Source organism: Oncorhynchus keta, chromosome 18 (assembly GCF_023373465.1).
Source record: "Oncorhynchus keta strain PuntledgeMale-10-30-2019 chromosome 18, Oket_V2, whole genome shotgun sequence".
NCBI classification, from domain to species: Eukaryota; Metazoa; Chordata; class Actinopteri; order Salmoniformes; family Salmonidae; genus Oncorhynchus; species Oncorhynchus keta.
The window spans coordinates 10,159,758-10,177,257 of NC_068438.1; the positions used below are offsets into that span (position 1 = coordinate 10,159,758).

The following is a 17,500-nucleotide window of genomic DNA, read 5'->3' on the forward strand; positions in this document are numbered from 1 at the left end:
CCTGTAACGCACAGCATTGAGATTGTCTGCAATGGCAACAAGCTCACACACTGCCCCAGACCATGACAGACACTCTACCTCCAAATTCATCCTGCTCCAGAGTACAGTCCTCGGTGTAACGCTCATTCCTTCGATGATAAACGCGAATCTGACCATCACCCTTGGTGAGACAAAACTGACTCGTCAGTAGAGCACTTTTTGCCAGTCATGTCTGGTCCAGCGACGGTGGGTTTGTGCCCATAGGCGACGTTGTTGCCGGTGATGTCTGGTGAGGACCTGCCTTACAACAGACCTACAAGCCCTCAGTCTCTCTCAGCCTATTGCGGACAATCTGAGCACTGATGGAGGGATTGTGCGTTCCTGATGTAACTCGAGCAGTTGTTGTTGCCATCCTGTACCTGTCCGGCAGGTGTGATGTTTGGATGTACTGATCCTGTGCAGGTGTTGTTACACGTGGTCTGTCACTGTGAGGACGATCAGCTGTCCGTCCTGTCTCCCTGTAGCGCTGTCTTAGGTGTCTCACAGTATGGACATTGCAATTTACATCTGCAGTCCTCATGCCTCCGTGCAGCATGCCTAAGGCATGTTCACGCAGATGAGCAGGGACCCTGGGCATCTTTCTTTAGGTGTTTTTCAGAGTCAGTAGAAAGGCCACATTAGTGTCATACGTTTTCATAACTGTGACTTTAATTTCCTACCGTCTGTAAGCTGTTAGTGTCATAACGACCGTTCCACAGGTGCATGTTCATTAATTGTTTATGGTTCATTGAACAAGCACGGGAAACAGTGTTTAAACCCTTTACAATGAAGATCTTTATGAATTACCTTTGAAAGACAGGGTCCTGAAAAGGGGACGTTTTCTTTTTTTTGCTGAGTTTAAATTGTGTTGGTTAAGTACCAAATGGAAGACAACAGACAAACAGGGAGGGATTACCTGAACGTGTTCAATAAGAAAAGCTTGTTTTGGTTTTCCATTGCATAATGTTTTGCCCTAATACTTTGTCACTTAATGTTTGTGTGATCCTCGTAGTCACAAGCTGACCGATGGAAAGACCCGGAAGGTGATGGGCCGAGAGGAGTTCAGACTGCTGCACTACGCTGGCGAGGTCAACTACAACGTCAACGGTGTGTGTGTGTGTGTGTTTGTATGCGTGTGCATGGAGCAGCAGGACGCGAGAGTGAGATGATCAGAGGGAGAGGAAGGATGTCCTGTGCTCAGGTCTTTACGATTGTCCTGGGAAGCTCTTGTACTTCTTGTAGTGGTCTGTTTACTGTGTGTGTAATTATATTCATCTCCAAACCATATTGGGAGTGCATGTTCTCATACTCTCTCTCTTCCCCCTCTAGGCTTTCTGGACAAGAACAATGACCTCCTCTTCAGGAACTTGAAAGAGGTGAGAGAGAGTTCAGGACAATGGGGAAATGATTTAGATAAGAGATGGATGATATCATTGGAAACTAGACTAGACTCTAAGATTATGTTGTGTCACTGTGGTAGACTCTGTCTCTCCGTGTGTGTGTGAGAGTTTGAAGAGCAGTGTGGTAGTTCTAGTTGTAATGAGGTGTACTCAGTCTCTATGTGTTGTCCATTCACAGGTCATGTGTATGTCTGATAATAAGATTCTGACCCAGTGCTTTGACCGGGCGGAGCTGAAGGACAGCAGGAGACCTGAGACGGTGAGAACAGCCGTTGCCCTGTAGTACCACTCAGAGGGCAAAGGTCACACAATGTATACCGATACACAGACCCATATACAGTGGGGCAAAAAAGTATTTAGTCAGCCACCAATTGTGCAAGTTCTCCCACTTAAAAAGATGAGAGGCCTGTAATTTTCATCATAGGTACACTTCAACTATGACAGACAAAATGAGAAAAAATATCCTGAAAATCACATTGAAGGATTTTTAATGAATTTATTTTCAAATTATGGTGGAAAATAAGTATTTGGTCAATAACAAAAGTTTATCTCAATACTTTGTTATATACCCTTTGTTGGCAATGACAGAGGTCAAACGTTTTCTGTAAGTCTTCACAAGGTTTTCACACACTGTTGCTGGTATTTTGTCCCATTCCTCCATGCAGATCTCCTCTAGAGCAGTGATGTTTTGGGGCTATTTCTGGGCAACACAGACTTTCAACTCCCTCTAAAGATTTTCTATGGGGTTAAGATCTGGAGACTGGCTAGGCCACTTCAGGACCTTGAAATGCTTCTTACGAAGCCACTCCTTCGTTGCCCGGGCAGTGTGTTTGGGATCATTGTCATGCTGAAAGACCCAGCCACAATTCATCTTCAATGCCCTTGCTGATGGAAGGAGGTTTTCACTCAAAATCTCACGATACATGGCCCCATTCATTCTTTCCTTTACACGGATCAGTCGTCCTGGTCCCTTTGCAGAAAAACAGCCCCAAAGCATGATGTTTCCACTCCCATGCTTCACAGTAGGTATGGTGTTCTTTGGATGCAACTCAGCATTCTTTGTCCTCCAAACACGACGAGTTGAGTTTTTACCAATAAATTCTAATTTGGTTTCATCTGACCATATGACATTCTCCCAATTGTCTTCTGGATCATCCAAATGCGCTCTAGCAAACTTCAGATGGGCCTGGACATGTACTGGCTTAAACAGGGGGACACGTCTGGCACTGCAGGATTTGAGTCCCTGGCGGCGTAGTGTGTTACTGATGGTAGGCGTTTGTTACTTTGGTCCTAGCTCTCTGCAGGTTATTCACTAGGTCCCCCCGTGTGGTTCTGGGATTTTTGCTCACCGTTCTTGTGACCATTTTGACCCCACGGGGTGAGATCTTGCGTGGAGCCCCAGATCGAGGGAGATTATCAGTGGTCTTGTATGTCTTCCATTTCCTAATAATTGCTCCCACAGTTGATTTCTTCAAACCAAGCTGCTTACCTATTGTAGATTCAGTCTTCCCAGCCTGGTGCAGGTCTACAATTTTATTTCTGGTGTCCTTTGACAGCTCTTTGGTCTTGGTCATAGTGGAGTTTGTAGTGTGACTGTTTTGAGGTTGTGGACAGGTGTCTTTTATACTGATAACAAGTTCAAACAGGTGCCATTAATACAGGTAACGAGTGGAGGACAGAGGAGCCTCTTAAAGAAGAAGTTACAGGTCTGTGAGAGACAGAAATCTTGCTTGTTTGTAGGTGACCAAATACTTGTTTTCCACCATAATTTGCAAATAAGTTCATTAAAAATCCTACAGTTTGATTTTCTGGATTTTTTTTCTCATTTTGTCTGTCATAGTTGAAGTGTACCTATGATGAAAATTACAGGCCTCATCTTTTTAAGTTGGAGAACTTGCACAATTGGTGGCTGACTAAATACTTTTTTGCCCCACTGTACACATGTCCTGTCTCATACACACTTACAAACAGCCACTTGTTTATGCTCTGTGGATCTTCCTCCCTCTACACTGAAGGGTCGAGTGAGTGACAGGGGAATCTCTGCTCCCCGCTCACACACTCAGGAATGCCCTCGGTTGCCCTCCACACACACGGTGGTCGAGGGTGTCGACTCCGTTGACTGTTTGTGTGCATTGTTGACGACGCATTCTCTCTCTCTCTCTCTCGTTGGCCCTGCCCCCAAACCCTGTCACTGCCTGGGACAATGTGACCTGCACACTGGGACCTGTGTTCTGTCCGGTCTCTGCCTCAGTCTGGCCAGCAGCCGTCCTCCCTGCTCCTCTCCTCTTTCTGCTCGTCTACATCCCTCGCTCGGTGCTCACTCTTTCTCCTCTCCCTCTGTCTCTGCCTCCAGGCAGCGACCCAGTTCAAGACCAGCCTGGCCAAGTTAATGGAGATCCTGATGTCCAAGGAGCCGTCGTACGTGCGCTGCATCAAGCCCAACGATGCCAAGCAAGCAGGTAGGATGGAACCGATGCCTTGCTCATACCGTGCTGTCAACCAGGTTGTATTCATTATTTATATATATATAGGGGAAACACTGTGTTCATTAGGCACCAAACGGAAACAAATGTACTGAAGCAAGTCTACCACAACCAATCAGAAAAGCTCATTTTCGTTTGCTGTCGCACAACGTATTGAAGCATTTAATCTTAATGATTTTTTTTCCCTTTTTCGGGATGTAAAATGCTTAAGCTTAAACAACTAAAACCAGGTATGAAGTATGTAGAAAATATAATGTAGCCATATTTTTTTTTTAATAAGATAATCTCTGAGATATAAACAATCATCAAAAATCATCATCAAAAACTAGACAGTCGGAGAATCACAAATTCTAAAAATGTTGATTTTTATTATGTTTTGGTACAGTTGAAGTCAGAAGTTTACATACACCTTAGCCAACTACATTTTAAAGTCAGTTTTTCAATTCCCTGTCTTCGGTCAGTTAGGATCACCACTTTATTTCAAGAATGTGAATTGTCAGAATAATAGTAGAGAATGATTTCTTTCATATCTCATCACATTCCCAGTGGGTCAGAAGTTTACATACGACCAATGAGTATTTGGTAGCATTGCCTTTAAATGGTGGTCAAATGTTTCAGGTAGCCTTTCACAAGCTTCCCACAATAAGTTGGGTGAATTTTGGCCCATTCCTCCTGACAGAGTCAGGTTTGTAGGCCTCCTTGCTTACACATGCTTTTCAGTTCTGCCCACATATCTTCTATAGGATTGAGGTCAGGGCTTTGTGACGGACACTCCAATACCTTGACTTTGTTGTCCTTAAGTAATTTTGCCACAACTTTGGAAGTATGCTTGGGGTCATTGTCCATTTGGAAGACTCATTTATGACCAAGCTTTAAATTCCTGACTGATTTCTTGAGATGTTGCTTCAATATATCCACACAATTTTCCTCCCTCATGAAACCATCTATTTTGTGAAGTGCACCAGTCCCTCCTGCAGCAAAGCACCCCAACAACATGATGCTACCACCCCCTGTGCTTCACGGTTGGGATGGTGATCTTCGGCTTGCAAGCCTCCCCCTCTTTCCTCCAAACATAACGATGGTCATTATGGCCAAACAATTTTGTTTCATCTATTTTTGTTTCATCAGACCAGAGGACATTTCTCCAAAAAGTACGATCTTTGTCCCCATGTGCAGTTGCAAACTGTAGTCTGGCTTTTTTATGGTGGTTTTGGAGCAGTGGCAGCTTCCTTGCTGAGCGGCATTTCAGGTTATGTCGATATAGGACCCGTTTTACTGTGGATATAGACACTTTTGTACCCGTTTCCTCCAGAATCTTCACAAGGTCCTTTGCTGTTGTTCTGGGATTGATTTTCACTTTTCGCACCAAAGTACGTTCATCTCTAGGAGACAGAACGCATCTCCTTCCTGAGCGGTATCACGGCTGTGTGGTCCCATGGTGTTTATACTTGCGTACTATTGTTTGTACAGATGAACGTGGTACCTTCAGGCGTTTGGAAATTGCTCCCAAGGATGAACCAGACTTGTTGAGGTCTACAATTTTTTTTTTTCCCGAGGTCTGAAGGTAGATCTTGAAATACATCCACAGGTCCACCTCCAATTGACTCAAATGATGTCAGTTAGCCTATTAGCAGCTTCTAAAGCCATGACATCATTTTCTGGAATTTTCCAGTTTGAAGGCACAGTCAAAACTTAGTGTACGTAAACTTCTGACCCACTGGAATTATGATACAGTGAGTTTTAAGTGAAATAATCTGTCTGGAAACAATTGTTGGAAAAGTTACTTGTGTCATGCACAAAGTAGATGTCCTCACCGACTTGCCAAAACTATAGTTTGTTAACAAGAAATTTGTGGAGTGGTTGAAAAACGAGTTTTAATGACTTCAACCTAAGTGTATGTAAACCTCCGACTTCAACTGTAATTCAGATAGCATAAGAACACAGAAAAAGCCATGGCAGGAAATGTAGCTTTGAAACTGCCATTTTTCTCTCAGTCCAATGTCAAAATGTATCGAATTGCAGGAAATGAGCTTTAAAACTGTGAAATGGCCTCTTAGCCGTTAACTCTGCTATCACACTCAGTTTTTCTGTGTCGGTTCTATATAATTTTTTCCTAACATCTTGTCTGTCTTGTGTCTACGATTCTTAAATCTGACCATGCGTTTTGATTGTGTCCAGCAACATCAATGGCAGCACTGTTCTTCACACTGTGTTTGTCAGTATATCGATCCTTTGTCAATAGATGGCCTCCGGTCTGTTTTTCTCCTCACTCCCACCTTCCTTATTGTCCATTGTCTACTTTTCTGGGAATAAGTCGGATGAATGGTGTGTTATTTCTTTTATTTGCATAAGCATCACGCGCTACTGCTCCGGTATGCTAACAACTGTAACAACACACCATTCAACAAGCAAACGGAAAACGTCAATAACAATGTATTGCAATCTCACCAGTTATGTACTACTGTAACTCAGGCTAATGTGGTTTCTCTCCCTCTCACCTCTCACCTCTCTCTCTCATCTCTCATCTCTCACCTCTCTCTCTCTCAGGACGGTTCGACGAGGTTCTCATCAGGCATCAGGTGAAGTACCTGGGTCTGATGGAGAACCTCCGCGTGAGGAGAGCTGGCTTTGCCTACCGCCGCCACTATGAGACCTTCCTCCAGAGGTGATTATGGCTCTGAGCTGGTCCTGCCTGGCTCTGAGCTGGTCCTGCCTGGCTCTGAGCTGGTCCTGCCTGGCTCTGAGCTGGTCCTGCCTGGCTCTGAGCTGGTCCTGCCTGGCTCTGAGCTGGTCCTGCCTGGCTCTGAGCTGGTCCTGCCTGGCTCTGAGCTGGTCCTGCCTGGCTCGGAGCTGGTCCTGCCTGGCTCGGAGCTGGTCCTGCCTGGCTCGGAGCTGGTCCTGCCTGGCTCGGAGCTGGTCCTGCCTGGCTCGGAGCTGGTCCTGCCTGGCTCGGAGCTGGTCCTGCCTGGCTCGGAGCTGGTCCTGCCTGGCTCGGAGCTGGCTTGAATGTCGTTCTCTGACATTATAGGTTTATTCAATGGCAGATTCATGACTTATGTTAGAAAATCAGTACACCTGCAAGTGACTAATCTCCACAACTGTTCAGTTAGTGATATAACCTAAATGTAATATTTTTCATATAATATACCAGTGTCGCTGTGTGTTGTTTTGTCCGTCCCTGGCAGGTATAAGTCCCTGTGCCCGGAGACCTGGCCGAGCTGGCAGGGCAAGCTGGCAGATGGAGTCTCCACACTGGTCAAACACCTGGGTTACAAACCTGAGGAGTACAAGCTGGGCAGGTGAGACCCTTATCCGGTGACAACAGTCAAGGCGGTACACACACACACACACACACACACACGTTAATTCTAGTGAACTACAGTACATGCATCTCCCATTTGTTTATCTACATCCCATCTCCCTTACGAGTTCAGTGCCCACTTAGTGCTGATCTAATCCCATAACTGTGTCTACTCTCTGGGAAAGGCTTAAGTGACCAAAGTCAATTATTTCGTCAGGGCTGAACTAAATCCCCCCCATGGTGCTGAACACGCTCAGACTGCCCCTGTGTGTTGTATAAAGGCACACTGCCAGCTTAGTGGAGCTCCGTTTGCTTTCCAGATCCAAAATCTTCATCCGTTTTCCAAAGACTCTGTTCGCCACGGAGGACGCGCTAGAAACGAGGAAACACAGCCTTGGTGAGCGAGAGAGTCACTATCATATGGTCTTACTTGACACCCATCACCTGCTGTCTGTCTGAACTGTTGTCTCTCCGCGACGATACAGTAAGTAGAGTATCTGAACACGCTGAAAATCTTTTGTCTCTCTCTCTCTCTCTCTTCAGCCAACAAACTGCAGGCATCCTGGAAGGGCTACAGCCAGAAGACCAAATACCGCAAACTCCGATCATCAGGTAGGAGGGCTTCTCTTCTCCCCTACGTCTATAGACCCATGTGTCATCAAGCATATACTTCCTCTACATTCACCGTGCGTGTCTATTCGATTACGCTCGCCTTGTTCAGTTGGACGACGGATGTTGTATTAAGCGTCTCAGAGTAGGAGGACTGACTTCGGATCAGTTTCGCGGTTGTTTTTTTAGATCGCAAGGAATAAGATTGCTTTTGACAGAAGGGACCTGATCCTCAATCAGCACTGCTTCTCTGAGACACTTGATACATACGGGCCTAGGTCTCGATTCTCTCTCCAATGGATCTGGATGAACTGTGTTAAATAATAAGTAGGTTGGTAATTAGTGTGTCCCTTTTCAGCGGTGGTGGTCCAGGCGTGGTGGAAGGGCATCCTGGCCTGTAGGAGGGCACGGCGTAGAAGGGAGGCCGCCAACACCATCCGCAGGTGAGGCTCTTCTGGACACAAGATTTATTTAACTAGGATGGTGAGAGAAGGTTCATGAATATTCATTAGATTGCCCTTATTGTCAGTGGTGTAAAGTACTTAAGTAAAAAATACTTTTAAGTACTGAAGTTGTTTTTTTGGGGTGTCTGTACTCTACTTGACTATTTATATTTTTGACAAGTTTTACTTATACTCAGCTACATTCCTGAAGAAAATAATGTACTTTTTACTCCTTACATTTTCCCCGACACCCAAAAGTACTTGATAAATTTTGAATGCTTAGCAGGACAGGAAGATTGTCCCTGGTCATCCCTACTGCCTCTGATCTGGTAGACTCACTAAACACACATGCTTTGTTTGTAAATTATTTCTGAGTGTTGAACTTTGACCCTGGCTATCCGTAAATTTTAAATAAAAAAATAATAATTGTGTCATGTGGTTTGCTTAATATAAGACATTTTAAGTTATTTATACTTTTACTTTTGATATTTAAGTACATTTTAAAACAAAATACTTTTAGACTTTTATTCAAGTAGTATTTTACTGGGTGACTTTTACTTGAGTCATTTTCACTGCTTTCGGCTCAATGTGTTCCCTTGGATTACTGAAGTTATATACGGGTTCTATTCATATGGAGAAACTTGGAAAGCATTTACCTAGACAATATCCACTCATGTTTTGGACACCTATGGTATTTGCAGTGTTATGTGTGGATGTATAGAAATTCTTATCCATTTGTTGATTCATGTGTGCAGGAGTGTTTACAAAGCTCTCTCTCTCGCTCAGGTTCATCAAGGGCTTCATCTACCGCCATAATGAGCGTTGTCCTGAGAATGAGTACTTCCTGGATTATGTGCGCTACTCCTTCCTGATGAATCTGCGCAGGAACCTCCCCAAGACAGTCCTGGACAAGAGCTGGCCCACGCCCCCGACCGCCCTCATCGAGGTAACGCAACTTTACACGAGACACTGTGTAAAGTTGCACTCAGGCCCTACTCCCTGCTTTGGGGAACGTCCCGCGTCCCCCTTGCGCGGGCCACGTCTTTCTCTGGGGACAAGCAGTCTTCATGACACAAACTGTTCACACTCCTCTTGTTGGTGGAGAGAACATTTTGCAGATTTAATGGGGATTTCTTGCCATTCTATACATATTGCCATGTCTATTGTATATTCATGGGATCTTTGACTGACTCAAACATTACAACAAAATCCACGGGCTGAGAAAACCTAGCTAAAAAAACGTTAGCTGACATGGGCTAGTTGATCTGGATATTACTTACAAGTTATAAATAGCTCTACGGTCTGCAATGACTGACATGACAAGAGGAAAACAGATGGTGCACAACCCAGTTTCTAAATTGCACTTTACAACTTTCGAGAGTAAGTTGAAAGCAGGACTAATATACATATTTTCTTTTGGGGGGGGGGGGGCCTTGTGCGCCCCGCCCACATCCATCACTGACCCCTCGCGCCCAACGGTTTGGGAACCACTGATGTGGCCGACATTGAAATTCTCTGAATTAAGGCATTTTTCCTTGATGACGTGTTTGAGTAGTTAAAATGGTACGTGACAAGTCCTTCTCCGTCCAATAGGCGTCGGAACGGCTACGTAAACTGTACATGCAGAACATGGTGTGGGGCTACTGCAGGGGGATCAACCCAGAGTGGAAACACCAGGTAAACAGGATACGATATTATAGTAGTACATCGGATATCTTTCAAATGTATTCAGAGCTCTTCATCAGTCCGCAGAGTTCAGAACTTTAAAGACTGTCAATGTGGAGTGGTCTTCTCCGCCTTCTCCTACCAATATAACTTTTCTACCAAACTGTGTTTGTCCGTTCTCTCTCTGTCAATTAAGTTGGAGCAGAAAATGGTGGCCAGTGAGATTTTCAAAAACAAGAAGGACAACTATCCCCAAAGTGTCCCAAAGCTCTTTGTGGGCACAAGACTCAGTAAGTGCCTTGATTAACACAGACACACACACACGCGCATGCACTCACGTGCACACACATTATACACACACAACTAACGTTCTTCCTGTGCCTCTCTCTCCTCAGATGGAGAGGAGATTAACCCCAAGGTGTTGCAGTCACTTGGCAGTGAGAAGATGAAGGTTAGTGCAGTACTAGCATGTTCATATGGCCATTCAATTCTCTACTTGGGATTTATGTAAGGTTGGATATTTGTCTTAATATATAGTCAGTACAGTATATTAATGTGTTATTGATTCTTAACTCTGATCATGTCTAGCCTATTTAGTATCGTAGCCTACAGTTCAAATGTTTGAATCCACCCTCTGTGTATCTTCCCCACTGTCTTTCCTCTGTCCAATAAAATACAACATCCTTGAAGATATATTACAAGCCCCACTAATAATGTTCCCCTCCCACTCCTCAATATGCAGTCCCAGTGACCAAGTACGACAGGAAGGGCTACAAGACTAATAATGTCCCCTTCCCACTCCTCAGTATGCAGTCCCAGTGACCAAGTACGACAGGAAGGGCTACAAGGCTAATAATGTTCCCTTCCCACTCCTCAGTATGCAGTCCCAGTGACCAAGTACGACAGGAAGGGCTACAAGGCTAATAATGTCCCCTTCCCACTCCTCAGTATGCAGTCCCAGTGACCAAGTACGACAGGAAGGGCTACAAGACTAATAATGTCCCCTTCCCACTCCTCAGTATGCAGTCCCAGTGACCAAGAACGACAGGAAGGGCTACAAGGCTAATAATGTCCCCTTCCCACTCCTCAGTATGCAGTCCCAGTGACCAAGTACGACAGGAAGGGCTACAAGGCTAATAATGTCCCCTTCCCACTCCTCAGTATGCAGTCCCAGTGACCAAGTATGACAGGAAGGGCTACAAGGCTAATGCAGTCCCAGTGACCAAGAACGACAGGAAGGGCTGTCCCCTTCCCACTCCTCAGTATGCAGTCCCAGTGACCAAGTACGACAGGAAGGGCTACAAGACTTCCCAATTAATGAATGTCCCCTTCCCACTCCTCAGTATGCAGTCCCAGTGACCAAGTACGACAGGAAGGGCTACAAGACTAATAATGTCCCCTTCCCCTCACTCCTCAGTATGCAGTCCCAGTGACCAAGTACGACAGGAAGGGCTACAAGGCTAATAATGTCCCCTTCCCACTCCTCAGTATGCAGTCCCAGTGACCAAGTACGACAGGAAGGGCTACAAGGCTAATAATGTCCCCCTCCCCACTCCTCAGTATGCAGTCCCAGTGACCAAGTACGACAGGAAGGGCTACAAGGCGCGACCAAGGCAGCTGCTGCTCACCTCCAACAGTGCCGTCATCGTGGAGGAGGCCAAGCTCAAGCAGCGCATCGACTACGCCGCCCTCAAAGGTCAGCGGTCACAGGGTTCGGGGGAGAGGATGGGTTGGGGGGGTCGATGGCATTTCAATTGACGTTTTTGCTTACTTCTTAAATTGAATGAATTGAAATGGAATTGTTTTCTGGGGTCCTTACAGAGGCCATACTGAGCTGGTCTGGGTGATGCTCATAGTTCTCCCATTGACCATTTCTCTTCCCTGTCTGTCTGTCTTGTCCTCAGGCATTTCAGTCAGCTCTCTCAGTGATGGCGTCTTCGTACTGCATGTGCCCACTGAAGACAAGAAACAGAAGGTGAGGCTGACCTCAGCTCCATCTTACGTAGTCATAACCCCATTACACATGGGTTATGACATACTTAACCTGTTATTTGAAGTAGCCTGATCCCAGATCTGTTTGTGTGGTCTTGCCAACACATATTGACATTGTCACGCCAAACACAAATCGACCTGGGACCCGGCTAGTAGTGAAGATGGACCTCTAACTCCTCTCCTATCTGCTCTGGTCTGTAGGGAGATGTGGTGCTGCAGAGTGACCACATCATCGAGACCCTGACCAAAGTGGCCATCTGTGCTGACAAGGTCAACAGCATCAACATCAACCAGGGAAGGTGAGTTGTTGCCCTGACACAGATACCCGGAACTAGATGAGCCGTATACCGTGTTAATCAGCGGAATGTCAGCTTTCATTGAAAAATAGCTGTACGTTCCTAACATTAACAGTTCAGACTTTATAAATATGTAACACGCTCTTGACGCAAGTGTTAAAGGGGCTCACAGGGAGCACTACCATCAGTTGTCAGGACCTGAATTCATAGACACCAGTGATACACCACCATCTGCAATCTGATTGGGGGGGGGGGGCTGTGAATGAACTGCACCTAATCTCTCTCTCTCTCTCTCTCCCAGTATAACTTTCACGATGGGCCAAGGTAGAGAAGGGATCATAGACTTCACCTCTGGCTCTGAGCTGCTGGTTGCCAAGGCGAAGAATGGCCACCTCTCAGTGGTGAGTCGGAATAACGGAGGGATATAAAGCGTCAGTCCTCCCCTACAGGACTAATACAGTAGGTTGGAACATCAATACTGCATGATTGGAGTCAGTGTTGATTGATTAATTATCCTGCACTCGTATTTCTATAAGCTAATTGTACTTTACTTTTTAAGCTGGTGGTTGTTGTGTGAAGTCTACAGCATAGTGTAGGACATGATTGTTTTGTTAACGCACCCTGTTAAACTGTACATTGATTTTCATTGTAAGTGTATCTCGGGTAGAGACTTTTTGTTCTGCATGTTTACATTGTGAAGATAACTTGAAACAATCATTGATTGATTGGTTAAGATAACTTCTTTGTAATGGTTACCTCTGTCTTCCCTGAACTGTTTTAGACTGCCCCTCGACTGAACTCAAGATGATAGCAATGACTGATCATCTGTCCACGCCAAGGAAGTCCTTCCTGGAATACGCTCCTATTCACCAATCTCAACCGCAGACCAGGCTCTGCCTAAGCCAATCAAATGCCAGCTCTCGCTACACGAACGGCATGTGCTTCCAATTAAGAAAAAGTCCAGTGAAACTAATTGATATTTATGTTTATATATTTTTGGGAATAATACTTGTTATTTGAATATCATGATTTTATATATGAAGCCAAGGAATAACAATGTTTTGGTGCATTTTTTTCCTGCACTACTTATGCCTGTCTTGCTTAATTTGGGGACATGACCAAGCAATCAATTAGGGTGTATTGGGTCTCCTTTGCTTTTTCTTTCTGTCATTCTTTTTTCACAATATTTTCTCTGTTCAGCAGTGTAGACTTTACACCCTCTCTGATACTACTCTTTTAACTGTTTGGGGCAGAGGCTTTTGTTAAAGTGGAGATGCAGTACATGGCTGATGGTATGTAGGTGAGGTTTGTTATAAACTATCGAGGAGCAGGGAGTTTGGTAGAGAAGTTCATAAGATTAGTTGTTTTTTTCAAACTTGTTTCGACTCGGACACAATACTCTTGAGGTTTTTGAAACCGAAGGATATCAACAGAGAAGTCATGTGGGTGTGTGACCTTTGACCCAGAGCATACTGTCCAGAATGTGGTCAGAATTTGGTCTGTGCTGTGCCATAGATCACGGAATCATTCTTTGATGTAGATATCATGTAGCCCAAATGAAAGCGCAAACCAAAGCATTTTGGTAAGCAGAATGTTGAAATTAGATTTATAATGGAAACACCATAGTGAATGGTCTTTACAATATATAAGAGATAAAGAAAGTGAGAGAGGAATTAGGAAAAAGGCGTGAGAATGAAAATGGGGGGGAGAAATAGAAAACCGTTTTGTCTTTCCATTTATCGCTTGTTTGCTCCCAACGATTGTGCCTTTCTCCTTTGCTAAATTATTGTTAATGGATTATTTATGTCGATACACCAATTAAACAATGACACTTTGGGGATGACATTGAGTCCACTGTTGTTAGAGACTGATATGTCTCGTTTTCCCTCAGGATGACCTGTGGAAAAATACTTCAGAGAAAGAAAAAAGCATGCTGTACACACACACACACACACACACACACACACACACACACACACACGCATTTCACTCCTAAGTTAAACCTGTAGAGTAAAAGCCTTTTGGAAACATTCTATGATCCATTTGCTTTCCATTGTGTCAAGTTCCCAGGCTGCCATATCCGTACTCTGGTTATGTGTAGCAGCTCACCAGGATATAGTAGTAGTCAGAACAACACTCATGACTTATTTTACCACATTTACCAATCTTTTCCTGATGAGGATGTTTGTGCTAGCTTTGTGTTGGGGACATGCTGTTATTGTTTTGATTGGCACTTCCAAACCTAGATCTTCAAGAGCGATGAGGCCCTATGCACAGCATTCAAGTGCAGTTAACTATTTCCCTGGTGTTTAATACTGACATCATAGGATATACTCATAGCCAAGGGTGTTCTTCACAGAAAGCACACGAATCAATGGTAACATCCTTAGGAACACTTATCAATCTTTGTAACAAACCAGAGGTCTATTGGTATGACCCATGTGAGTGACACCACCGTTCATAGATTGAATCTACGCACCTCTCCCCAGCTGTGACTTTCTGAGCTGCGTTTCGCTCTTCACATTCCTGTGCTGCTGCTTCTTTGCATTGCCTCTTGAGTGCCCCTCCCCTCCTCCCTCTATGACCCAGCCTCTGAACTGTGTCCAGCTGACAACCCAATGAATGAACGGTAAGACAGGTGCAATATGCCTAAATAAAGGTGTGTTACTGCACTGACATTAGACAAAGAAGCAATAGTGGATGCAATGTCTGTTGAATGAATATATGTCAATTAAAGTGTTATTTTCCTGGTTGGAGATGTGTTCGCTTCGCCTGGTCCCAGATCTGTTTGTGCTCACTTGCCAATTCCAATGCCAGACAGCACAAACCGATCTGGGACCAGACTATTGTGTTCTGTGCACTAATAAGAAATTTGAGCCAAGTGAGGCTTTGTAAAAGTGTAACATGCGTTTTGTCTTGTTCAAAATTTGTTGTCAATGTGCCTTGAGTTTAATAGGAATACAACCAATTTTGTATGAAATTCAGTGACAAATACCTCCTTGACGATGTCACTTATTCAAGAGTAAAAAAAGTATATATATATATATATATATATATATATATATATATATACACAATCTGATTCCTCCTTTAAAATGTCATAGATTTTCTGTAAAGCCTGTCTCCCTATGTTTAATAATTTACAATACATACGTTTAGTCCTGAGTTACTGTATGCACAATCATGTAGAATTAGACCAACACAATAAAGAAAATATTAAAATGTCAAAATAAACGTATTGATTCTGTCTGGGTCCTTCATTACAAACTTACTTCCTTGATAATTTGGTGCATTTCAAATGGGATAGTTCACCCAAATGACAAAATAACATATTGGTTTCCTTTACCATGTAAGCAGCCAATGGACAAGGTCCATCAGTCCATGAGTTAGTTTTGCTAATATGGGTACCAGTTACTGGCATTGGATTGTGCCTCAAATGCTAAAAAGTGTTTTGTTTTAAAACAGTGACCAGGTCCACAACCAAAGCATGGCTTGCTGTCATACCTTGTCCCCGGGACTTCTTACAGGGTTCGGAAACGAATGTAATTTTCTAATTTGGGTGAACTATCCCTTTAAGTGTATTTGATGGAACCCTAATCAGTATTTCAGTGGCACATCAGAAATGTACCCTAACTAGATTATGCAAGTAAAGTTAGGCCTAGTTTTACTGTGCAGTCTTTATAGTCCCAAGCCAGAACATGTGAAACGTACCATCTTGCAACATGTTGAAATGGGGTTTTGATCTCAAGGGACTGTACAAAGTGATGCAATCCTCTGATGTGATGAGGAACTTGACATAATTTCTGGTCTTGAGTTTGAATAATCTCTCTGCTCTATCGGTGTATTAAAAACCAACACACCAGGCTTTAATAATATTTTTGAGCTGTTATTTAAAAATGTGGCATCGGCAGTCAATCACTGCTCACTTATAGGCTAGCTTTTCCAGTGGTTCTTCATTTGGGAAAGTTTTCAAGTCTTTCCTTGTTATTTTCACTTTCAAAAGGGAGGGGTAAGTTGCTTTTTAGTAATCGTTCTATTTATGTTTCTGCTTTTTATTTGTGTGTATATATATATATATATATATATATATATATTAAATTCATTTGACACTTTGTGACGCCTTAATGTCACTGATTCCATGCCTTTTTTTGTAATAATCATGTCATTACACATGTTAAGTTATTATGGAATCTTGCTCTGTTTTGGGAAGCCCAATATCACATAAAGAAATATATTAATGCTATTTATTTTCTATTTATGTTGACTTAATTTGAATAGAATAACATACAATTCAATAACATACATGAACATGTATAGTTGACAAGTTTGTTTTATAGCCTAAGCTACAATGTCACATGATTCCTTTTAGGCTTACATCAAGTTTTGAAGTCCTAATAATTGGAATTTCTTCATGATATCTCCTGTTTCAGGCCATGGCTGAAATGACAATTGTGACTGTGGACCTGTATTGTGCCATTCTATGCTGAAAACAATGCCTCAATTTATGGAAAGGAAAGGGAAAGCAGATCTTCACCCACTTATTAAAACCACTTCCATATTCAAACCACTTCTCTTGTGTGTTATTGAATAAGTGGACAATAGACAAATATATTCTGTGTAACCAGTCACCGCAAGAGTGAGTCTCCCCAGTCCCCACAATGGCGGTGGGGCCATGCAGTATTGCACTACAGAAGCGCCGTGTGCAACTGGTGGAGAGCTGGAGCCAAAATGTCACCCACCTCCAGGAGCTTCTTTACCAGGTAGGGGCTCTTACTGAGGAAGACCTCAGCCTGGTGAGAGGGGGAGGTCGCCTGGGGGTGAGGGACTCCATGAGGAATCTGCTGGATGTGCTACACGGGCGTGGAGAGGAAGCCTGTCGAGCCTTCTTTCATGTTCTACAGTCACAGAGAGCCAACACGGAGTCTGAGTCTATGGTGGCAGCTACCCCACCTGAGGGCTCTGGACCCAGCAGCAGTGACTCTGGTCCAACCAACATGCAGGAGCACTTGAGGAAACACAAGGACATATTAGGCAGGCAGCACAGTCCCACTGATTACCTTAGTATCAGGACTATTAGGTGTAGTAGTTCAGATAGTAGTGATGAGCCTTGTTCCTTTACAGATATCACATTGTCCAGGTGCGTGGGCTACACTGTTCCCCTGCAGTACCACCAGCACGAGGTAGCCATGGTGGGTGATGCCTTCCGGAGCCAGGACCAGGTCTGTACCTTTCAAGATGTCTGCCAGAGTCTGCTGTCTGTTCCAGGAGAGGACGTGAGTCTGCTCTCGGGGGT

The 17,500-nt window shown here is 44.0% G+C and overlaps 2 protein-coding genes across 6 annotated transcripts in view; both read left to right on the forward strand.

The window, feature by feature from the left end:
• Positions 1–15,454, forward strand: part of LOC118396825 (unconventional myosin-Ic-like) — an 84,159-nt gene extending 68,705 nt beyond the window's left edge. For 3 of the 5 annotated variants that reach the window (XM_052467375.1, XM_052467378.1, XM_052467377.1), the window contains exons 15-32: positions 1,031–1,125; positions 1,348–1,394; positions 1,597–1,677; positions 3,772–3,877; positions 6,449–6,566; positions 7,087–7,200; positions 7,523–7,599; positions 7,746–7,814; positions 8,170–8,254; positions 9,041–9,200; positions 9,848–9,931; positions 10,116–10,209; positions 10,315–10,370; positions 11,480–11,615; positions 11,824–11,894; positions 12,113–12,210; positions 12,509–12,666; positions 12,989–15,454. In XM_052467375.1, coding sequence (XP_052323335.1) covers positions 1,031–1,125; positions 1,348–1,394; positions 1,597–1,677; positions 3,772–3,877; positions 6,449–6,566; positions 7,087–7,200; positions 7,523–7,599; positions 7,746–7,814; positions 8,170–8,254; positions 9,041–9,200; positions 9,848–9,931; positions 10,116–10,209; positions 10,315–10,370; positions 11,480–11,615; positions 11,824–11,894; positions 12,113–12,210; positions 12,509–12,635 — 1,618 coding nt within the window. In that variant the 3' untranslated portion in view covers positions 12,636–12,666; positions 12,989–15,454. Of the gene's footprint in view, positions 1–1,030; positions 1,126–1,347; positions 1,395–1,596; positions 1,678–3,771; positions 3,878–6,448; positions 6,567–7,086; positions 7,201–7,522; positions 7,600–7,745; positions 7,815–8,169; positions 8,255–9,040; positions 9,201–9,847; positions 9,932–10,115; positions 10,210–10,314; positions 10,371–10,938; positions 11,057–11,479; positions 11,616–11,823; positions 11,895–12,112; positions 12,211–12,508; positions 12,667–12,988 lie in introns of those variants that run through there. The other 2 variants (XM_052467376.1, XM_052467379.1) reach the window with 2 other exon arrangements.
• A 1,330-nt stretch (positions 15,455–16,784) lies between these two features.
• Positions 16,785–17,500, forward strand: part of si:dkey-118k5.3 (protein NLRC3) — a 6,528-nt gene continuing 5,812 nt past the window's right edge. The window contains exon 1 of the mRNA XM_035791778.2: positions 16,785–17,500. This exon is cut by the window's right edge and continues 1,326 nt beyond it. Coding sequence (XP_035647671.1) covers positions 16,866–17,500 — 635 coding nt within the window. The 5' untranslated portion in view covers positions 16,785–16,865.